Source organism: Chlamydotis macqueenii, chromosome 10, assembly GCF_036417535.1.
Source record: "Chlamydotis macqueenii isolate bChlMac1 chromosome 10, bChlMac1.mat, whole genome shotgun sequence".
NCBI classification, from domain to species: Eukaryota; Metazoa; Chordata; class Aves; order Otidiformes; family Otididae; genus Chlamydotis; species Chlamydotis macqueenii.
Window position 1 is genome coordinate 13,586,796 of NC_141565.1, and position 23,257 is coordinate 13,610,052.

The window sequence follows — 23,257 nt, forward strand, 5'->3', positions numbered from 1 at the left end:
TAGGGGCTCTGGGCACAGGCCTTGCCTGGACATCGGTACTGCGACTTTCAGCACCCACCCGCAGCCCTTCCGACTGACCCCTGCCCGGGCCCGGCGGGGCGGCAGCGGCCCCTCTCCTCTCCGGCACAGCCGCTTCCTCTGCCCAGAAGATCGGCGCGACCGGCCTTCCCGGTGGAGGGCGGTCACCGAGCCTAGGCCCTGGCTGGAGCCTTCCCCCGCAGCCGCCTCGGCGTATCGGAGAGGCCCCGGGGCAGTCAGCAGCGGCTACCGGAGACGGGGAGAGCGGCCGAGGCTCTCACGGGGCACCTCCCGCCCGCGCACGTTCGCGCCACCCGGTCGCCACGGCGACGCCGAGGCGGGGCGCGAGGGGGGCCGACCCCGCCGGGCCGCCGTAGAAGGGGCCGGGCGGCTCGGCGCCGCCATTGGCTCGGCGGGGGCGCGCGGCCTGGAAGGGCGGATGGCGCGAGCGGAGCCGCCGGCCGCCATCTTCGAGCGGCGGGTGCTGCGGAGCGCGGCCGAGCACCACTACCTGCGCGTCCGGCTGTGAGTGAGCGCGTCGGGGTGCGCGACCGCGTGAGTGTGCGACCCCCCCGCCGCCAACCCGCTCTCTGCTCTTGCTTCCCCGCAGGGAGCTGCCGGACGGCGGGGCCAGGCCCAGCGTCGCGCAGTTCAAGCAGCTGGTGGTGTCGGCGCTGAGGGAGCTGCACGGAGAGGTGGGCCGGGGCTGGGCTCCATCCCTCGCCTGCCGGCTTCGCGCTGGGCCCAGGAGAGCCTTGCGGAGCGGTCGGTGTTCTGTCGGCTCTGCCCCCTGAAAGGCCGCAGAGCAGCGTCTGAGCGGGCCGGGAGAGAGGTCGAGCTGGCGGCGGGCTGAAGGGGCAGGCTGCAGCCTTGGGCGTGCGGAGGCAGGGTGGGCATCCTCGGTTTGCCTCTCCGTTAACCTGCTCCCCAGCCCGTGTTGTGGCTTCTTCTTAACGAAGCTGGGGTTGTATGCCTTGCCTTAACGTGTATGGTCAAGCGGCTACATTATAGCCGGCTTTGAGAGTCTGGAGTGTTGACGCTTTCACGGTAGTGAGGTTTTAAAACCAGAACTACGGGAAGGGAACAGCTTCTTGGATGGGGAAGTCCACAGTACTGTTCTTGCCTTGTTCACGGTGTTGCTGAGTGACTTTAAGCAAGTCACATCACTGCTGGGTCCCTGTTTCTTCAGCTGTGATGTGGAACTAAAAGTGGCTTCTGTCTAAGTAGCTCTGAGAGGAAGGGTACTGTATAAAACGTAGTAGCGTTGTGGCTGAAACAGTCGTGTGAAATTGAGCATAACTATAACAACTTCAGTGATGTCACATGCTGACAGTGAAATCACTTGCTTGTAAACCACTATAAGAGCATAGGATGGTACTTATTAAATAACCTGTTTTTTCGTAGGTTGGAGCAGCTTTGCCTGTTGATGTCTTAACATACGAGGAAAAAACTCAGTCTGCCATATTAAGAGTTATTAGCAGGTAAGGTGCAGCAGGCACGCACTTCAGATACTGCCTTGAAAATATTTTTCATAAGAAAACAGAACTCTTAAGCTAAGAATGGTCTTTGAAGAATTAAACCTAACTTGCAGATGTCTGCATAAAGTATGCAGAAAATAAAAATTCACTAAGATTTGGTAACCTACATGCATCAGTACGTTCCTGCTTTAAAACAGAATGGTCTGGCAGGACCATTGAAATATGTGGCTTTAAATCTTTTTATAGACTAAAGATGAGAATGGTTACCAGATTTAAATGGTGAAGACAACGGCAGGTGATTTAGGGGAAAAAGGAGCTTAAAGGCACAGAAAGAACAAGAACAGGGCTGCTAAAGGGAACCTGGAAAGCTTACAGTACATATTTTTGTATGTCAAGGACAAGGGACTGCAGTCCTTGCAGTAACCCTCCAGGGCACAGCGTTGCTACTGGAACTTGCTGGTTAAATTACCTGCTGTTAAACTCAGTTAAGGTTTCATTAATCTTCATGTAATGTGCTTTTATTTAAGATGTTTATGCTGCAGGAGAACGGAGAAAAATAAATTTTATTAATATATTTCATTTTTCTTTTTTACTTAGTGGCCTTGTCAAGCTGTGGAGTGCTCTAACATTGCTGGGCTTCTACCAGAACAGGAGGTGTGCCTTTCGAGTGCTGCAGGTAAAGCCCTGTGGGGGCTGGATGGCTTCCCCCAAATGTCAGTTCCCGCTGTAAGGCTGTCTGGCTATCTGAGTGCGCTGCCCCTTCACAGAAGGATGACACAGATGCAAAAACGTCTTGGTATGGGAGTGAAATGCTTTTCAGTGCAGGTGTGTAGGCCTGTGTTTAAGCAATTCCCATCTGATAATGAATCTTATAAAATGTGCCGGTAGTGGCTCTCTCATTACTTTGTGGTTTCATTCCAGTGAGAAGTCCTGGTCTCATTAATGCATCTGCAATAAAATAATTTCTTTCTTGGAAAGTTTTGTTCTTGGCCCACACCTCGGTCCTATCTTTTATTTCCCCTACCCCGTTTCTTCCCTTTCTAATAGTCACTGTTGACACCTCGTTTAAAAATGTATACATGAACATGCACTTTCAGAGCTTATTTTTTTTCCAGAGAATGTTGCCTAATAAAATGAGTTCCACTAATTCCTTGTTTCTGAAGCCATTGCTAAACAAAAAATCTGCTCAGGCATAACTCTAATTTTTCAATCTTTTATGTAAAAGGGAAATTTACGTATTTTCAACTTTGAGTGCATTCGATGGTGGCTTTATTTGTTTAATGCCTTAGTTTATTTCTTGCTTTGTGGGTTGTTTTTTATTTTTTTTTTCTTCTCCTCAAACTAGACATCTCCATTTCTTCTTGCATTGTCTGGCAACAGCAGAGAACTAGTCTTGGACTGAATGCAGTTGTTGGTTTGGTTGTACGAAGCAGAATTTGCTTGAGATGTTGCAAGCCTTCAGGTGTGGAATTTGTGGAGGGGATTTCCGACACAGAGCCTTGACAAAGCTAACAGTTATCAACTCCCTGCTTGGACGTCCCTTCCTTCAGAGTTTACACGTAAAAGTTGGAGACAAAGCCGAACTTACCAAAGCTTTTACACAGAATGATGTTGTCACTTTTTCTGCTTTAACAGGTGACACAAATCCTTTGCATTTAAATGAAGATTTTGCAAAGAAATCTAGGTTTGGGAGAACTATTGTACATGGAGTTTTGATCAATGGACTTATTTCTGCAGTGCTGGGTACTAAAATGCCCGGTCCAGGTTGCGTGTTTCTTTCTCAGGAGATCCGATTTCCAGCTCCTTTATATACTGGAGAGGAAGTCACAGCTGCAGCGGAAGTTGAACGACTGAAGGGTTCTATTGCACACATTTCGGTATCGTGTAAAGTCAGAGAAAGCGGAAGGACTGTTATGGAAGGGATGGTGAAAGTCATGGTGTCAGACAGCCAGAGCTGTTGATCCTATGCTGCTTTACTATAAAGGTCAGAAATGTATGCTTGGTTTTGACTTTATTTTTTTTACGTGACATCACCTAATCCAGTAAATTTGTAATAAAAAAAGCCTTAAAAATGTTTCAAAGTGCACAAGCTTAGTCTTGATAGGACTGCATTAAACTTAGAGCTTTTCATTTTCCCGTGTACTGCCAAGACTAAACCAATGTAACTGGGCACCTATCCTGACAGAAGTGGCACGTTTTAGACAAGCCGTTGCTGTGCTGTGGTGGGAAGTCTGCCGTGGTGGGGCTTGTATTCAGGCAGTTATTTTCGTAAAAATCGCACTAGCTAAGTTCAGGTAAAAGTTTTTTCCCCTTTACAGAGTTGTTGCATTGCTAACAAGCACCAGAGCGAGGGGAGGAGGCTGTGTGTTTAACAAGCAGAAGAGGAGTGGAGGTTTTGATACACGTGTAACTTCCCTTGGCTACAAATAACCTCAAAAGTTGATGGCTATGGAAAGAAAGTTTGTCCTCAAACTGTGATGAAAGCTACTGGCAAAACAGTTTCGCTGTCTGGGTGTGATGTCTTGTTCTTAAATGCACTGCGCTGTAACCACAAACCGCGGGTGTTCAGTCAGGCTGGACCGGAGGGAGGGGTGATGTTAAAGCTGTTTGACTTCAGTGTGCCCTCTTTTCAGAGCACAGGGTTCCTGTTCACGGGACGGAACCAGTACTCAGCGAGAGGTTTCCTTATCTCCTCTCTGTAGGAGCTGCTTCGCTTCCCACTTCCTTTTCTTCTGCCCTAGGTCATGGCCTGATCAGCCGTACAGCTTTTGCTGTACAAAACACTTTTTCAAACTCCTTCTTCATGCTCCATTGTCAGACTTCATGCTCCTTCCCTTGTTCACCTGCCTCTCTATCTGGGAAGCCATCATGTTAATTCCTGTTAACAAAAGGAGTTAACCCTGTATCTGAACTCCCGGGTCACTGCAGAAGGAGCAGTTTGGGAAGAGTGCTGCTCCAGCCCGAGATTCAGCTGCTTAGAATCGCAGGATGGTTTGGGTTGGAAGGGACCTTCAAAGCCCACCCAGTCCAACCCCCCTGCAAGGAGCAGGGACATCTCCAACCAGATCAGGTTGCTCAGAGCCCCGTCCAACCTGGCCTGGAATGTGCTTAACTACAGTGAGCTGCCCAGTTCCCTGTCACCGTGGAGCTGCCAGACGAGGCCATTTACGACAACTGTTCGAAGCCTCTGACAAACTCAAGCTCCGCAGTCTTTCTTACAACGTCTGAAGTGAGATTCACCTCTGAACACGGTGTAATGAGAAGAGGAAATGTGGACGAGCGTTCAACAGGCAGCGGGTTGCCAAGTGCTCAGGAGTGTTGAAATAAAGAGTTTTCCACGCTGCTACAACAAGAGCTAGGTTGTGGAACTCAGTGTAACAACAACTTTAAGTGTTTTGAGAAAAGGTTAACTGAAATTTACAAAGCGAGTAGCAGATACTGGATGCTGTTTGAGTTTTTATAATCGTTTAACGACAAACCCCCCTCCCAAAAGGTAAAGAGCAGCAAGTGCGCCGGCCCTGTTAAGTTCCTCTCTCTCTGCGAGGACCCGCAGCGTCCCGGGGCTCATCCCCGTCCCGCAGCCGAAGCCACCGAAGCTGTTTGTGCCACCGGAGCGCCCGGGCGCGGATGACTTGAGCGGCGGGGCGACTTACCGAGTGCGGAGCACCGGGCAGTCACATGCGCTCTGCCGGCTTCCCCCTCCGTTGCTCACCCCGGGTCACGCACCGACCCGCACCGCACCGGGCTCCGCCGCCCGCTCGCTCGCTGCCGGGGGCGGGAGCCACCGCGCGAGGCCGCGCTTGCCCCGTGCGGGCGGCGGGCGCGGCGCCCCCTAGCGGCCGGCGGCGGTCGGTCGGCGCTAAGGCCCGGCGGCAGCGTCGCGGCGCTGCCGTGTTGACAGCGGCGGCCGCGCCGGGAGCTGCCCCGGGAAGCAGGTTGGCGGCACTGGGGCTCCCGCTCCCCTTTCCCGGTATGGCCTTCATGGAGAAGCCGCCGGCCGGTAAGGTGCTGCTGGACGACACGGTGCCGCTGACAGCGCAGATCGAGGCGAGCCAGAGCCTGCACTCCCACACGGTGAGCGGCGCCGGCCAGCGGGCAGGCCGGGCCGCGGGGGGCGGCGGGAGCGGCCGGTGCCGGGCTGGGGCGGAGCGGGTCGGGTAACGGGGGGCGCGGGGAGGGTGTCCGGGGCACGGGAGGGAGCGGGGCTGGGCGGGGGCCTGTGTCTGGTGCCGGGGGTGGCGGGGAGGGCGGTGGGGCAGGGCCCGGGGCAGTTTTGGGGGGGGTGAGCTGGGGCCTGGGGCAGCTGGTGCGGCGCTGGGGGGGTGAGGGTGAAGCGGTGGGGGAGGCAGCGGGGCCGAGACCCCAGGAGCGCGGGTTCCGGCTGCCGGGGAGCCCCCGCGCCGGGGATGTGGCGGTGCCGCCGGCGCCCGGTGTCCTGCGGCCAGCCCGGAGCTGCGCGGCTCCTTCTCCTCCGTTCCGCGAAGCGGGTTTTCCTTCTGCGGGCTGCCACAGCTCCCGGCGCTGGCACCGCCGGGGTTCTCGGGGTGCAGCCAGTGCGTGGGCTTCGGGTTCCCTCGGGCTCCGCTCTGAGGGAGGCCTTGTGCCTCCTGACTGAGCAACTTGTTGTAATTTCTGTTTTTCTCGGGGTCTGTTGCAGCATTTGGAGCAGAGATGGGCTCTGGTTGCCTCATTTCAGTAGCTGCGATGAAGTTACGTTTGAACGGGCCACGTTTGCCTCCGTGTCCTACCGTGCAGCTGTAGTGAAGGCTGTAAAGCTGCAGGGACGTATCTGAGGGTGCAGCCCCGCTGGCTTTGTTGTGGGGAGCGCTGACACTCAGCAGCACCAGCCCTGCCGTGACTTCTCTGTCACAGGTTAATTCTTCTGGGTGTCTAGCACACATGCACACCGGCTCCTTGGGAACTGTGCTGTCTGTGAGCATGCAGTAACAGTCCCAATTTCATAATCTCCTGTTTGCGGTTATTTTCCACTTTAAAAACTAGGTTTACTTACGGTACGACCAAGCAGTACTGTGAATCAGAGAGAGAACTGGCTGGCATTTCTGATTCCTGCTTGAGCTGAGAGGAGGCCAGAGGTACCTCAGCAGCAGGTACACTAGCAGGAAGCGTGTTTTAAATGGAGAGAGGGTGTGCCTTGTGCCCCTTACACAGCTCTGATTCCTGCGTTGTTCATCTCTCTTCCTGGTTCCTTGTGTCTGGTGAACACTCTTAACCTGAGTGACAATAATTGTAGGTTCACCACAGGAAACACAACTAATCTGTAGATTGTCTTATTAAATACTCTTCCTATAAGTAATCTACATTGAAGAAGTGGGGTTTTTTTTGTGTGAGGAACTCGCGTTAACTAATGTTCCAGTCTTCCTCTAAACAGAAGTTATGTATGAGAAATTGTCCAGAAGATCTTGCGAATCTAGCAGACCATGGCTCTCAATTGGCACAACTTCTATTATAAATGAAAGTGATGAGGTTTATTTTCTGGCAAGCCTAATACTTTTTACCTGTTTCAATAGCTGAGGGGTGGGTGCGCCAAGTCCTATGAGAAGTTGTGTACCTTCTGATGCACTCCAGTTAGAAGTGAAGATTACAGTTTTGTTCTTAACTTGTTTCCATCATGCCTTATTACACTTTTTTTTGCTAGTGCAAATGACAATAGCTTGTTGTGTTCTTTCCTTTGGTTTGTGTGATTCTGGTTAGGAAAAAAAAAAAAAGAAGTCACTAAATTCTTTTAGAATGAACACTTGGAAGTAGTTTTTCAATCCAGACTCTGTGTGTGTGTCGTCTTGTCTGGGTGAGTGTGATAGCAAATGTTGCTCCCCCTCCTCTGTCTTTCATCTCTGTATTCTGTTACTAACGGATGTTCAGAAAAAAATCTCTACTGATTTGTTCTGATCTTTTGTTAATAACAGAATGCTGGAGCACTGTGCCTTTTGATTTAAAATCTGTCTCTAAGATACATCTATTAGTAATTGTTTGTTTTACTGCACAAGCCCTGTTGATAGTTGAAAGATGGCTTGAAGTGCGTGTAGCACAGATGGTTTACGTAGAGGCAGTGGGGGATAACAAAATACAGGAAGCCAGAACAGGGACTTGGTTTCTTATTTGATGACTATTTTGTCGTTTTGGACACTTCATCTTATGTGCCTGGTATCTGAATGATTTGTTTATTGGTGGGTGATGCTGTGCCTGATTTGAACTTTCCTGGTTTAAATGAGCCACACAAATAGAGCTTTGTGTTTGAAGAGGTGTGTAAATGAAGTCCCTCTAAGAAATAAGGGTTGAAGTGCTTTTGTGGGGTGTTAAAGCTGTATTTTACTTTGTTATATTATAGATGTAAGGAAGCAGGTTGTTATTAACTGAATGCTTTTTGGGGTTTGTTCCTCATCCCACCTCAAAGTGATATCTTCAAAAGATGTAGATCTGTACAGTTCTCCATCCCAAACTATCAAACATTAGTCTTCACATGCTAGACTTGTTCTGAAGTTGAAATACAAAGGCATCCGTGAATAAATTTTCTATTATTTTGTCAGCAGTATGTATTAAGATTTTATAATGCTGCTTAGTGTTGCAAGAATTGCTTTAAACTTGCATTTATAATTTTTTTTTCTGTAGATCATGGCTTATAAAACCACTCATATGAAGAAGATTTAGGCCCAGGTTAGGTGCAACTTTAACGCGGCAACTGAAACTGGTAAAATTTAAACCTTCTATGGGTGCTGAAAATAGCCAGTCTTCTGAATAACCAGCTAAGGAAAAGGTGAAGAATTTCAGGAAAAGCTCTGTAGACATGGTGAAAAACCACGCAGAAGACCAAAGCTTGTCTCAGATGAATAGTTTGCTCGTCTATTGTTCTAAGCAGCTTCTGTTAATTTAAATTTAGTACAACAGACTGGGTAAGTGTAAACTTAATAGCATTGAATCAAGGGTGGTACTTGGCAGAAGCTCAGTTTCTGTTTCCTGGGGATGAAGGTGAAACTAAAAAAAACAAAACTGAAAACAAAACCCAAAACTACTACATACTTACCTGAATTCTCCAGAAACCCAAGAAGAGACAAAGCCAGTATTTAAAGTGTACTTTAGAGAGTTTGCACTTCTTGCTTAGTAAGTGCATATCAACCCCCTAGTAAATGCGGGGTTTAGACTGTCAGAAAATCAACTACAAGATGTTCTGATACGCTCAGAAGCTCTTTTATGTTTCTTTCAAGTCAGAAGAGCTCAGAAGTTTTTACTTGAGTTAGTACCTCTCAGCTGGTACATAATCTTCATGCTTTTGTGTTGCAACAAGGAAATTGTCAGCTGAGGTTTTCATTCTGCATATTTATTTACATATAATAATTGAACATGAACATGTTCATGATGAACATGTTCATCATGATGAACATGTTCAATAATTGAACATGAACATGAACATTTACATATAATAAATGAACATGAACATGAAAACGATGCCTTTTCTTTTTGCAAAAGTTGTTTCCCCGGTTAAGTGTGTTACAAGGAGTCTGAGTTTTGTTGGAATGTGCACTTACATACAAATAATTCTATAGTGCAGTGTTTATGGAGTCCTTTTAATTTTGAAAGCCAAATAAATCGATATTGCAGGCACATTCCAGTGGTGCCTCACTTAATAGATTTGAAATTACATGAGCAAACTCTGTCAGCTTCATTTTCTCTCCTGCTGTATGCCTCCATCACTAGCACTGCGTGAGAAGGAGTACTGTGTAACTTCCAGGAGGGTGCTGGGCACCTTTTCCTATGTGTGGTTCAGTGCTCTTGGTAGGTATCTGTACCAACCATTTTTCAGAAAATGAAATTGTTTTGTTGCCATTGCATTCCTTGAATTCACTAGCAGTGGAGTTACATCCAGCATATTTAGCCATTTGCAAGTGTCTCATCTTAATGCCAAATGCTGTGTTCTGAAAACAGAGGCATTTTCAGCATTAATAACTGTTGGCTGTTGAACTTGCTTCATGCTGCAATCTTTCATCTCCTTATTCACTATTGAAAAGTGGGTTTCTTTCTTAAGCCTTAAAATAGGATGCTATTTTCTTTCACAATAATCTAGACATATTCCTTAATAAGAAATACACATGTGTACATACAAGTTTTAGAGCACTTTAAAGCAGTAAAGCCACTAGCAAATTATACATCTGAACATTCCTTAATTCTTTTCTGAAGTGATTTTTCTTTTTCATGCATTTCATGTTGAAATTGAAGTAGTGAAAAAGCCAATTTTGCTACAGTACATGGTTGTCTTAAAGGCATTTGGAAATGAACAGCTGAAATAAATCCCCCTTGTAAAATACTTTCAGTTTTTCGTTTTCCGTAAGCAATGATGAATGTTGACACTTACAGCTTTTAGATTAGAAAAATGTTGAAAAAGAATTTATATTTTTCCTATATTGTTCTGTGATACAAAAATGGAGCCATATGTTTGTAGGACTGTAGGATTTATTTTAAAAGCTTGTAAAAGACTTTGCACATCTGCTTTATAAGGAATTCAATCTCTACAAGGTTGCCTTCACTTTGGGGAAAAAAAATGAGCTTACTTTTAGAGGTAGCTTTAGACAGGGAACTATTAGAGTTCACTTGTTTGAGATTTTGGAAATGCTGTTCCTCCACTGGACTTAGTAAGTATGCTTGACCACCTCCCACGTCCCACCTCCTCCCCAGCTTGAGATCAAAGAAGATAGCTGTTTCATCACACCTGATTTTCGATATCCCAACCTTATGATTTCCACTGGTGAACTTACTAAAGTAGTATTGCGTTTGTAGCTCCTGCAAAGATTGCAGTCAAAATATTAGTTGCCGTATCATACCTTAGTAAATCCATTGCCTTAGAGATCTTGCGGTGTAATTAGAATATTTTTATTGGATACGGAGTGTTTCCTGAAAAATACTGAGTATTTTGCTTTTCTTATGAAGGCCATGGTGATGCAGGGCAATGAAAAGCAGTTCTTTCTCTTGTCTCTCTCCAGAGCTTTTCTTGTTCAGTACATTTTATTGCATGTAAATGATGTAAGTGTGTGTCCTGTTTTTTTCCTGCGGTTGTCCTACTTCATAGCTTTCACTTATTGAATGGCTTACTCATTACTACACCAGCGATACAGTGTGTGTGGAGCCGCGTAATGTTCCCGGACAAACACGTGCATTGTTTAAAATGCAGGTGAAGACGGCTGTGGCTGCTCAGACGGGTTTAATGGCCAGTTGTGCAACAGCAAATGCGTACGATGCACTGGAGCGAAGAGCTCCCCAAGTCTGAGCAGCTTTCCTGATTTCGTTGCTACTTTTCACATGGGAGATTTTCTAAATAAACATTTAAAAGAGCTTCTTACTAGAAATTGTTCCAATCCAGCCTACTTAAGCAGGGATTGTATTCATGCTTAATTAGGCTTTCCTTTCTTTAATGCTTGTAAAATAAAGCCCTTTCAAACTTTTAGTTGATGTGACCTGAAGGTGACCTGGATCTTTATAATGGTTGGCTTTTCAAGCCTGTTGGATTAAACAGACGTACAGCAGAAATCTGTGAAAAATAGACTGACTATCCTGAGACAGAAATTCAGAGACTGTTTTCTTGGGAAAACAGAATGTATTACCAATATTGGCAAGACTCGCTACGCTTTATTATATGAATCTCTAAATTCACCATTTATTCTTTCCTATTTTGAGTCTGCAGAAAGCCTTTCTTTTCTGTTTGCTTTCTGTTTCAAAAACTAGGAAAGATGATAAACAGCAATTGTTAAACATTTGGACATGCTTTGCTGTGTAACTTTCACCTAGGAATGTTAACAAAATTATTTGAGCTGCTCTGAGCTGCTGCTGCTGATGTTTTAAGAAGTGCTGGAGTACCAGGGAATAACCTTGGTGAATTTGGGGGGAAAAAACACCTAAATGTTGGCTCTGCATGAAAATGGGTAAGTTCAGGATAACGTTCATCCCAGGCAGTGACTGTGAACCTGTTACTGGCAAAGGTTTGGAGAAATGCAGCATGGTTGTCGCTGGTCCATGTGGATGTTTGGAAAACACTCTTTTTCAGAAACTCTATCCAGCACTCTGTAGTGGTAGGAAGAAGATTTTGGGAAATGACAGCATGCATCTGGGGTCATACAGCTTTTCCTACTCCCAACCTTCTCCTCCCAGCACCAGTTTCTGGTTTAACTGATCGGAGCAGGCAGGAAATGATCCCATCCCACAGGTAAAACCGCTTTGCTTGGCATCTTTAAAAATGTATATTGAACTGCTGCTGGAATATCAAGGTTGTGGCAGGAACTGGATTGGCAGTATTGGTAGGAAGAGCAGCGGATGTACAAACCGTAGCTGTGTGGGAGCCTGGAGGGACTCGGGGAGGTCGTCTTTGGGAACGGTTTTATGGCCTGCCTTGTTGGTGGCTCCTATGTAGATGCTGGCAGTGACCTTGCTGTCCGTGGGCAAAATCAGTGGTGGGAGGTTGTCTCTCTTCTGCAAGCTGAGACCTTTCTTTGCCAGCTAGCAGCTGTTAGGGCTCCTTTGAAGTTGTTTGGTAAACTGAAACCTAGGAAAGATTTTGAGCCATTCATGTAGGAGTGAAAGATGCCCTGGGAATTTCTGCATGAGCGTAGCTAACCTAGACCTCACTGAGCCTGGTTGTCGATCCCTAAAATTGTCAGCAGGAGTGAACTCTGGTAATTACTAACCCTTTCTGAAGCCTTTTCCACCATATTTTCCTGTGTTAGATGATGCAGCTAAACAGAAGTGATTCTGAGTGTGCCTGTGTTTTCCTTACAGTTTCATTTATTTCCTATGGGAACAGTCTCAGTCCCACTATCAAATCAGGCTGTCTCAGACGAAAATGGTTGTAATTCAGATTTTTTTTCCTAAACAAAACAGAATTTGGCACAGTAATAAAGGCTTTTGTGTGTTTAGGCTTTTTCGTTGCAGAGCTGAAAGCTCTTCTTGGTCCTATGGGAAGCATATATCAGTGGTGCTAATTATAATCCGAAAACAAGCTTGTTGCCGTGCGGAGGCAATAGGAAGTATCAACTTCTCACTGAAACTCAGCGTACTGTGGTCTGCTGATTATGTGTAGCCAGGGCAGATATTGGGAATGGGATTGTATTTCTTATCATGGCTTTTTTACTGTAGCTAGTTTTTGACTTTCAATCTCATTATCAATTTTAGGAAAAAAAACCCCACAAGACTATTTAGGCTTTTTCATTAGTTGTATTGACAAGATAGTGCTGAGGTGGCCAATTCTTCATTACGGTCAGCGCTGATGAAGAGCATGTGGTGGGGATTTACCTTTTCCATACAAGCAGAACTAACAACCACATCTGAAAAGTGATGTAAACAGAGGGCTGATACGTGCTTTAGGGCACCAAAGCAGAACTGGATGGCAAAATGCTCAAGCCTGCATGGAAAAAAAATAGTTGTGGCCATAATCAGGTTTTGTAATACAATCTTACTGGGAGAATGAGCTCTGAGCCCTGGGTTGTTTATCACCAGGCTCTCCAGAAGAGACGACAGTCGCATTGATCAGAATGGTGGTGTGCAATAAGATGCTTTGATGGTTGTCTAATGAATTTCTGTGTTCCGCCTGCCCGAGAGCGTGTTCTTGGGGTACAACAGAAAAGCTTAATTGCTGGATAAAGAGTAAGCGCTACAAGGGGTTGAGCAATATCTCTGCTGCTTTCAAAATCCTAGAAAAGATGAATGAGTGAACACGGGTGAATCATCACTGACGTGGCTTTTCAGAGAAACAGCCAACGTTCGTTTGAGACTTGTTGAATAAGCAGTTGTTGCAATTTTTTGGCTGTGTGTGAGGTCGCCTCTTCCTACTTCCCAAAATCACAAAACAGGAAAAGCCACATGTTAGGGGTGAATCTGGGTTTCCAGGTGTCTGTTTAATCGGTTTCTGGCACGCAGTTTCCAAACGTTACACTGATCGAATTGCAGTCAGCTCCATGGATTTTTGTTACTATTTATGAGGATTTGGGCTTCTTGTTTTACCGGGAAATACCTTAATTATAATTTCAAATGGGTACTAGAAGATAATATGGAGAGAGCCTGTCAGGCTGACTTTCTGAAAAGAGACACTTGAATTCCAATGTGATCGTTATGTGTTTTGGTTTGTGACGTCTTAGATTACTGTTATTTCCATCTAAGCTGCTAGGACATGAAGTATTTTAAATCACTTTGATTTTCATGGTTACTAGTCTTGAATTTGTTCTCAAGCCTAGATGGTTTAAAATTGCTACAGATACTTGGGAGCTGTTGATGATACAGGATATTTTAAGTTAATTTTAGAAAATGGCATAGCATTTTTGCCTGAGCAGCATTGTGCTTTGGAAGGAAACTTCAGTAAATAAATTCTGGATTAGTTAAGGCTGAACACACAAGATTATAGCATCTGATAAGTGTTGCCTTTGCCTTTTGTCTGGAATAGTCAGAATTCTTGGTTTACACTGCTTGCTTTTCATGGTGGTAAGTGTCAAATGGGAATTTAATTCTATGGAGGGATTCTCTAATGTGCTACACTTTGTTTGTTTGCATCCAATGGTATATTTATGTTTTTCAGTGTACAAACTTTCAATTTAATTTCATTTGAAAGAGCAGAATTAGTTCTGTGTGGTTCTGAAGGCAACTCCCAAACCCACGAGCTGCTTCACAGTACTGAAAGAAGCTACTTATAAATGTGTGTAGTGGATTTTTAACTGTGAAGCTGAATTTATAATACTTCATGGATCAAACACTCTGGCACATGCCAGATAGAGTTACTGTTACAGAATGGACAAATTTGGTATATAAACTCAAGGTGGCCTTTGTTTATTTGTTGTTATTTCATTATTGTCTATTCCTAATAATTTGGAATGCAGCTTTAATTTTAATATCTGAAAAAATTGTGCATAATGCTCTGATCTGTTCTTTTTGTTTGTGTAAGACTCCTGTTGATGTAAGCCGTTCAGCAAAATCAGGTGGCATTTGAAATTGCAAAATTATTCAGCACTTTACATAAAATATATTTGAAAGTTTGTACCAGGGTGAGTGAAGTCATCTGAGCTGAGTAACAAACAATTTCTCATGTGATGCTTGCAGCACTGCAGGCAGTCCCTGGGTGGGTACTCAAGCGTCGCTTGGCACAAATGTAAAGACCTTTTTGCACGTCCCAGCTTAGAAATAGTGTGAGCCGTGGCTTCAATTTGTATCTGGTTTCAGAATTTCTAGTTCTCACATTGAATTTTGTAGCCGCAGGTGTTCAGTGAGGCAGCCTGGGTGATCTGCTGGTGCTCTGAGCACCAGTGGTGGGTCCCGCCACCCCCGGCCAAGCAGAGCAGAGATGGTGAATGTGCTTACAAGGCCCTGGGGACACAGGCCTCTCCTACAGCGTCAGACTGATACAGTTGGAAGGAAACTCTAAAAGTGTTGGTACCTGTGCGTCTTCTTCCCTGCCTTCTGACTCTGGGTACTCTCCAGTGCTCTTCAGTGTTGACAGAAGCGTTCTCTCTGGCAGCACCTTACCTTTTTGGGTCTCCATTTTCATGTTCTTCAACGTAAATTATGTAGCCGTGGGATTATCTGTGTAATAGGACTTTAAAGAGAGCTGCGTTTGTAGAGCTTTCGGTGTATGCAAATAGTAAAGGAAGTATCTGTTACTACACTTAGCCCAGATTAGTTTTATTTCCTTGCTAATTAAACAATATCTAAAACAGAGATTGTAGGCTCTCTAGAAAAAGCACTTGCCTTGTTTATGATCTGTGAAATGTCAAAAGTGTTTTTAGAGCTGTTTTCAAACTTAAACAGAATGGGGTAAGCAAATTCACAGCTTCTTTGAAGTATTTGAGTAGGTGTACAAAATACTTGGTATTTTGAGATAATTCGATAATTTTCAAATAATGATATTGCTGTATTGACCATGTATTGGTCTACAAAAGGTACAGTGGAGCTTGACATGAAGAGACTGAAAAGAATTCTGTTTTATGAATGTAATTGTCATGGGGGAATTATTAATTCCTAAAATCTCAAAGTGGTTCACTGAGATTTAGATATATCTGCATAGTTAACATATAAATAATTAACATTAAGCATGCATTAGCAATGAGGGATTATCATCATGAGAAACCGATGGGTTCTAGTTACTCAAACACACACCAAAGCTTTTGTGGTAGCCTTTCTGGTATCAAAATAATCAGAGGCTGCGCAGCTGTGGGTGTGTAGTGGTGTTTTGTTCTGCTGTGACGGAGGCACTAATTCCTGGGGGCTGCTTGTTAGATACTGGAGGCAGGGAGAGGTTTCTTCAGCTCTTGTCGCTCGAGGTGTGTGGTGATTATGCTTTTATTATCTTTTTCCTTAAATGGAACTATTCAAGTGCTTCACAGGTCTGCAAGCTCTTGGGCATCTTTTTGTCTTTTACTTTGCAAAGCAAAGAGCAAGCTGCTCGTGATCAGTCTGAGCAAACGCAGCTCTGACCTTCACCTAGGCACTTAAAATCTGGATTTGAATTTTCTGTTTCTGAATGTTTCCTAATTGGACAGTGGTCATATCTGGAGAATTACCGAATAACTTTCTTCAGCTCCTTACTTCTCACTTCTAATAACTTTTTTCTTTCATTAGGAATACATAATCCGTGTTCAGAGAGGAGTATCAGCAGAAAACAGTTGGCAGGTAATTTCTTAAACTGTGCTTCATGTAACCCGGATGCCTTTTTAGGAAGAATTTGGAAATTATCTCTTCCTAGCTTTTTAAATTTGAGCTGGAGAGGGAAATGTTGGTTTAGAATTGAGAACATGAAGTGCTTGAATACTTTTGGTCAAAAACTAAGAAAAAAACAGTCTTGCTGCCAGCTACAGAAGGCATGTTGTCTGCTGCTATTGTGAATATTCCAGGAAAACAGGAAAAATGCCTGTCGTTTTACTACTGTGTGTTGGTACAACCATAATTTTTAAATCTCAAATGCCAGTTTGCCTTCCCTAGTGATACATGACCAAGGAAACCTAAAAGTAATGGAGATGATTGTGAAAAGTTGTGGCTTCTAACATGGCAAAAATGCATTGTTAGAAGACAATTTTGCTTGCAAATATTTGTTAAAGCTATTTTAAGATAGCATCTGAAATGTGTTTTCATTCTGGTCAAGATGTGCTTAAAAACATTTCTTTTTTCTCTGGCAGTGTGACATAAATCCAGCAGTTATGCATCTGCCCAAGAATGGTTAAAAGAAGAAAAAAATATAAAAGGGAATTTCTTTTCTCTGATGGGGTTTTGAAGAGTAATAAGTCTTTTTTGAAAAGTAATAAGTCTCCTGAACTTTCTCTTTATATCTTGCAGATCGTGAGGCGATACAGTGACTTTGACTTGCTTAATAATAGCTTGCAGGTAACTTTTACCCTTGCTATATAAATATAAAATGCCAATTTGAAGTATATATTTAAAAGTGCTTGTGGTATTTTTTACATTGCACTGAAGAAAAAAATACAAATTCACATAGCTGTAATGAGAAACTATGACTTCAAGTGTAACTTAAATGTATACTTTTTTCACTCTTATGTTTTCTTAAAATTTTAATTTTAGCATCAACAGGACCAATTTATATAGAAATGGAGGAAATTGGCAGATGCTGAGTCTTTCCCTTCAGGGCTGTGACTTGTTCCGGTTTTATCTGTTATTATTTGTTCCTCCTTTGATCTGAAGAAAGCCGAGGCACATACCAACCTTATAAATTCAGCACTGAAGTGCTATGTGTCCCATTATTTATGTTCGTCTAAAAGCAGTACCAGATGCTGCTTATCATGTGATGGTTTTCTGTATCACTGGAAAGCGTTCCTTCATTAAACACTGGACTTACTGTGTGTTTTCTTTTGCTTTTTAGGACAATTATTTCTTTTCAATTTGTGTGGGAAAAAGCGGGGTGTATGAGTGTGTTTGGGAAAAGAGGGGAAGGAGCAGTGACTAGCATCTACAGGAGTGGAACTTGTTACTTGAGATTCCCACAGTATACTAAGCAAGCAAGATAAAAAGTGAACGCTTCTGCGATTTGAGGATGTATTTTTGTGACTTTGAAAGCTTTTCCCCTGTTAAATCTTGTGCGAATTCAAGAGCTTAATACTGCTTCCACTTGCTCACCCCCTCCCCCCATCAAATCAGCTATCTCCTTGGTGAGCCTCAGTGGGCAAAGACGTGTAAAGATGTTGAATTGTGCACTCTGATAGTCTGCTATAACTGGTTCCTAATGTGGAATCAGAATGTGGATGAAGCGGCAAATTTGTCATAATTCAACAGATGCAACATGGTTGCAGTGTGGAATTATTTTATTGATTGTACAGTAGCATGTAGGAACTTTTATCATGACCTAGAAACCTCTTGTGTGATGTGCTGAATAACTGCAATACAAAGATGTTTCCTGCTCCAAAGAAATCCAGGATTTAAGATTTGATAAGCACCCATAGGAACAGGAGGAAACGAGATGGTACTAGTTGCCTTACTACATAGTGGTCATTGTAGTCTCAACCATTGTCGAGTTTTGATAGGGATCACGGAGACAGAATTTTCAGAAAGTTTTAAAAAGAAGAAAGAGTTCACTTTTGCAGCCACCTATAACAAGCTTCTCTTAACTGTGGGGAATAGAATGTGAAAAGCTTTGTTGCCTTCTCATTTAACTTTCAAATGAGGCAGCTTTAGTAGAAAAGGCAATGGACCTTTAAGACTTAACATTCAGCAGTGACAGGTACTGAAAGGTTAGGCCTAAAGTGGAAGGTCTAGAAAGTGAAGGTAAATAGGTTATGGATGATGTAGTGCAGAAAGAAAAGGCCTTTGTATCTGAGACAGGTGACTGATAAAAGTGCAGGGTTCAGGAAGTTGTTTGATAGCAACTTGCAGAGTGGGACAAGGAGGAATTTGAAATGAGAGCGAGATTTTGCAGATATAAGATACCAAGATCTGGGACAAAAACGTCAGCTGCTTGGATGGCTAGAAAAGAACAAACAGAATCCTCAAGACACACCTCTGACTCGGACAGGAGATGTGCAGAGGGTGGCTAAATTAACAGGCCGTGTTCATTAGCACTTGGTAATCTCCAATGAAAACTACTGCTCACCCCTTGATGTTCAAACTCCTGTTCTGCTTTCCACAGTCTGGAAAGGCAAAGATGTATTTATGCTAGGAGATAGCCTTTTCTGGTTAGCACAGAGAGCCACCTTAAGAGATGCAATTCTTCATTATACACCCAGCAGAAGGGCAGGAAGAGAGTTTTAAGGCTTTATCCAAGATGCACAACTCTGGTTTTGACAAACCACTGCTCCTCCAACCTGGTTTCATATGCCAGGGCTTGAGACACAACAGCCAGTGAGAAGCATCTTAAAATTGCTCTTTTCTTCCACTGTTTTGGAGTTTTTAAAATAAATTGCTCTTTGTGATGCTGGAGCTGAAGTTTTCTGATCCAATAAGACATGCAACAAACACTCCTCAGTTCTTTCCATCCAGAACACTAAGCAACAATATTATATGACAATATTCAGGTCCCATGATTTGTTTTTAAACTCTTTAAACTCTCATCATGTGTATACTGAAATTAGAGTAAACAAACGAAACTCCAAACAAAACAACCCCCCAAAACATTATAAAGTAATGAGCAATGAGAAAATACCAAAACTCAGTCTCCTTCCTTCAAAACTAAAATGTTGCTGGAAAAACTACTGGATTTTCTTTTGGGTGTAAAGCCCCAGTTTCTTCTAGTTCTTGACCTCTCTGTAGGTTGGTTGGTTGTGTTGGAACACGTAGCTGCAGTTGAGTTGGAATGCGACTTTTCTGCTGTTCATCTGGTGCTACCTATGCAATAATAGTAAGGACTAAGAATTTCCAAACTGTCTTGGCTAGAGGATGCAGTCCTACCAAACACCTTGAAAATAATGAGATGTGTATGCCTGTGACTCTGATGTGCATCCAAAGGTTTCAAGACAGATTCCCTGAACTCTCAGCTGTGTACTGGATTAAAAAGCTCCTTCCAGACAGTCCTGCATTTCTTCCTCTTCACTTACTTGACAGATGCATGGAGATCATTGGCTGCTCTTCTGTTTTGTCAAGTGAGCTACTGGTACAGCAAGATATCTGGCTTTTGTGAAGCATTTTATTGCAGCTTTTGAACAGACATTCCTGAGCGGGCTGTGATTTGAAGATAAGAATGTTAATTCTCAGATTCTTCAGTGGTGAAACCCATCCTGGCTCCAGTGCTGAGCTGGGGCCACTGAGAAGTACTGCTCGTGTTTGAAATCATGTGAGATCCTTGCAAGGTCAGAACCTCAGTGAGGTGTTTTTCTGTGGTAGAGAGTGTTCTCACTCTGCTGTGTGTTTTGGCAGATAGCTACAAAAACCTAGGGGTGAATGTTACTTTCTGCTGAAAAATAGCAGATGCGTGGTTTATTGAACTAAATTTTAAAACAAATAATAGTGCTTTGAAAACATCTGAACTAGAGCCTTTTTCTCCTGATGGTAGCTAACTGTCAGATCAAGAAGGTAAAGGTGATTATGGCTGGACGTGCTTTTCAAGTGAGTAATACCAGAAATGGATTTAGTTTTTGTTTAGAAACTTGGTTTTGAATTAAAGTAAGAGTGGTTTTCCAAATTAAAGTTTGTATGCCTCTGCTGTTACAGCCAGTAATTCACCAGATTAGTTTTAAGTGGTATATTGTTGCTTTTGGGTTTGTTTTATTTATTCATTCCTGGATTTTTTTTTTTTCCCCTTACGTGTAAAAGAGCATTTAAAAATGCTCCATGCATAGGATGATTTTTATTAACATCTTTGGTAATTCAGCTGTAGTTATAGCTCCTATTCAGCCCATGATTTGCAGTCAGAAGCACGAGAAGTAAGTGAAGCGCTAAGGTTAGGGAGAGAACAACTCCTGTGTTCAAAAGGGGGGAAAAAAAGGAAAAGGATTGTTCCTTGTGCCCCAGTTTGTTGAACTACTCCTTTATTTTTTCCACTAGTTAAAATGAGAGGTGTTCAAACACCCAAAGTCGCTGTCTTTCTCCCTGGTGAACTGTTTGCTTTAGAAATGAGGTTATTGCATCTGGTGCAATTGATTCCTGCAATACACATTTCTAGAAACTAACTCCAGTGGAGATTCAGCTTACCCAAGGCAGGTGCTTTGATCTGCAGGACGATGATGTGTTAACAACATGAAAAAAATATTCTGGCAATTCACATGACCTAATTGAATATAAACACAGTGTGCAACCTAGTTTTGTTTTCTAAAGATGATATTTTTGATCCAACTTACATAACGCTTTGAATTTCTGTACATTTTTTCATCATCCTATATCAAAGTATTTCTGTGATTTTATCTGAAGTTTTGGATCACTTATGTCAACATAAAACAACTACTGTATGTCCACTGGTAGATTGCAGCTATTTCAGGGCTGAAAGATGTATGGCTGTTTAAAAACTGTACAACAACAAATTCAGAAGAGAAAATGGAAAAGTTGCACCATATTTGAAATGACAGATTTAAAATACTGACAGTAAGGGCTTTGAATTACCTATAAAGGCAGTAGAGGCAAAGGAAAGTTATTAATCTGCACTTCATGAAATAAGAAACCATAAATCTTATCTGGAGAAAATGGTAAGATGTGAATTGTTTTTGTGCTGTGGCAAAGGTATGTCATAGAAAGGATTTAGCTGAAAATTGTAGTCATTTAGTATCTGAAAGTTTTGTGTAGTAATCTTAAATGCATGACTCACTAGCAAAAATGTATCTCTTTGCATTTTCAGTGGTGTTCCATTTACTAGTCTTTTCAGAGTGGGATGCTGTTGTCTGACTGGTTTGCCAGTTTACTTAGAAAAACCATAAAAGCTTCTGTATGCTCAGGACAAAAAGTGTTATCCAGTAGTTAGCTTGCTGCTCAGAGTCTTTGACTTTCTGGGTTGCTAGTTTATATCCCTGAGGCATTTTGAGAGCAAGATTAGTAATTTTTCCTTTCTTTTTAAGATCTCAACTCTAAGTCTACCTCTTCCTCCAAAAAAATTGATTGGAAATATGGAGCGTGAATTCATAGCGGAAAGACAGAAGGGACTCCAGGCCTATCTCGATGTGATTACTACTCATCACATACTGTCTAACTGTGAATTGGTAAAAAAATTCTTGGACCCAAACAGCTATTCTGTGAACTACACTGGTAAGTGGGGAATTGCAACACTGCATGACAGTTTCCCTTTAGCGTGTGTGCCTGTCTTCCATTGATGCTGGCAAGGATTTACACTGGAATGGAGGGCGGATGGGGGGAACAACCTTAACGATGACCATACTGTGCGTGTGATTATTTATGATAATGTTTCTCCAGCTGAGTGCATGAATCATACTGCGATTGTCAAATCTAAATATTTTAATTATTTTACACAGGAGAGATGAGAGTCAAGATCTATATAAGCAGAACTTGGAGGAGGGGGGTTGTTGAGAACAACATCTACTTTTTCATAGTTCATGATAAATGGAGAGGGTTGGTGTTTGGAAATCATTTGTCTACCAGAGTGCAAAGTGGAGTTAAGTTTGTCAGCTCTGTGTTCTGTTAAAACAGCCAATCTTCTGAACACTGAATCTAGCATTTGTCGTGGTTCTGAGTTTTTTCAAATCAACAGGAACAACTGCGGTCATCTTCTCTAGCTCCCATTATGACTTTGGGTTGTGAGACTTCCTAGAACTAACTGTTTGAGCTAGACTGCGTACTGTTTCAAGGTCTGAATAAGTCACACACCCTCTCCACCCAAGTACTAGAAAATCACTGCATCCCTTAAAATAATATCCCAGTGATCAGTTATCTTCATTATTAAGTGTTTCTTCTTTGAATTCGTCTGACTTCAGCTTCAGCCATTGGAAATTGTTAAACATTTGTCTTAAAGACTGAAAAAAACTTCCTCTTAGTGATGAAACCCACTCCAGATTTACGCAGGTTTAACGGGCAGACTGACTCTTTGCAAAATGCAAAGCTTGTTTTCATAGAAGCAGAGCCTGCTCAAGCAGGAACTTACTGCTTCCTTTCCACTTGTCTTTTTGCTCTCCATTTATGTAACATTCTCGTGTCTTTAGCTTCAAAGTGCAAAGAACATTTCCCGGATGTTTATGATAAGCTGTGGAGCAGTTGTAAATTATTAGTAACTTTTCAAGGATGCAGTTTGTCTGGCTAATGTTGAGCAAGCAACTTAAATCCTTGGGGAGACACTGTGACTTCTGCGTTAATTCTGAGCAGTTTAATCAAGTTTTTTTTTTTTTTTTTTTTCTTTCTACAGGTTGCAGGGAAGTTAGTAGCAATGAAGTCGTTGCCTATCGTCTTTGGATACATGATCAGTTTGTCATTTTTTAAAATATTTGAGCAGTGAGCTCATGTATATTGCACTGTTCTCTCTCTTTTTCCAAGCCGATTTTTAGAGAGAGGATACATTGCAGAAAGATCAGTGCATCCTTACCTTTTTGCTGTGTTTCTATGCCAAGATGAGCTATGCTAGAGAAAACTCCCTGTTGGCATGATTCCCTTTCTCCCCCAGCTGTCACTGTTTCTCACGGAGATTTCCCCTCAAATTGCTTCGTGAATAAGCCAGTTGTGTTCCCAGCTGTGCGAGAATTCAGTAACCAGAAGGGTGACCTTCCCCCTCGCCCCCTCAGAAATGTGTGTTGGATCATGATAGCTAGCAAAATACCTTTGCCTGCACAAAAAAGGGCAGAATAACACATAGTGAAACAGAACTGTTTACATGTAGTAGTAGCAACGTAGATGCACATTAAAGAGATGTAAAA

The 23,257-nt window shown here is 43.1% G+C and overlaps 3 protein-coding genes across 15 annotated transcripts in view; all 3 read left to right on the forward strand.

The window, feature by feature from the left end:
- The first annotated feature begins 190 nt into the window (after positions 1 to 190).
- Positions 191 to 2,979, forward strand: RPP14 (ribonuclease P/MRP subunit p14). Its single transcript, XM_086755939.1, has 5 exons — positions 191 to 543; positions 629 to 713; positions 1,423 to 1,499; positions 2,094 to 2,172; positions 2,842 to 2,979. Exons 1-5 carry the CDS (start codon positions 458 to 460, stop codon positions 2,896 to 2,898), a joined length of 384 nt encoding a protein of 127 aa, XP_086612065.1. The 5' UTR covers positions 191 to 457; the 3' UTR covers positions 2,899 to 2,979.
- On the forward strand, positions 2,942 to 3,567 carry HTD2 (hydroxyacyl-thioester dehydratase type 2). Its single transcript, XM_086755937.1, has one exon. It carries the CDS (start codon positions 2,942 to 2,944, stop codon positions 3,455 to 3,457), a length of 516 nt encoding a protein of 171 aa, XP_086612063.1. The 3' UTR covers positions 3,458 to 3,567.
- Positions 3,568 to 5,368: 1,801 nt separating this feature from the next.
- Positions 5,369 to 23,257, forward strand: part of PXK (PX domain containing serine/threonine kinase like) — a 37,033-nt gene continuing 19,144 nt past the window's right edge. For 9 of the 13 annotated variants that reach the window (XR_015259607.1, XR_015259608.1, XM_086755955.1 and 6 more), the window contains exons 1-4: positions 5,369 to 5,570; positions 16,095 to 16,145; positions 16,806 to 16,853; positions 21,458 to 21,644. Coding sequence is in view for 11 of the 13 variants with exons in the window: in XM_086755955.1 (XP_086612081.1) it covers positions 5,469 to 5,570; positions 16,095 to 16,145; positions 16,806 to 16,853; positions 21,458 to 21,644 (388 nt within the window). In the remaining 2 variants the exon portion in view is untranslated. Of the gene's footprint in view, positions 5,571 to 16,094; positions 16,146 to 16,805; positions 16,854 to 19,633; positions 19,763 to 21,457; positions 21,645 to 23,257 lie in introns of those variants that run through there. The other 4 variants (XM_086755957.1, XM_086755958.1, XM_086755966.1 and 1 more) reach the window with 3 other exon arrangements.

Bases quoted from the DNA above. Each gene is read 5' to 3' on its own strand.
- RPP14 (XM_086755939.1), top strand. From the start codon at position 458: ATGGCGCGAGCGGAGCCGCCGGCCGCCATCTTCGAGCGGCGGGTGCTG. The intron at 714-1,422 runs GTGGGCCGGGGC...GTTTTTTCGTAG, and splicing joins TGAGGGAGCTGCACGGAGAG to GTTGGAGCAGCTTTGCCTGT. The intron at 1,500-2,093 runs GTAAGGTGCAGC...TTTTTTACTTAG, and splicing joins ATATTAAGAGTTATTAGCAG to TGGCCTTGTCAAGCTGTGGA.
- HTD2 (XM_086755937.1), top strand. From the start codon at position 2,942: ATGTTGCAAGCCTTCAGGTGTGGAATTTGTGGAGGGGATTTCCGACAC.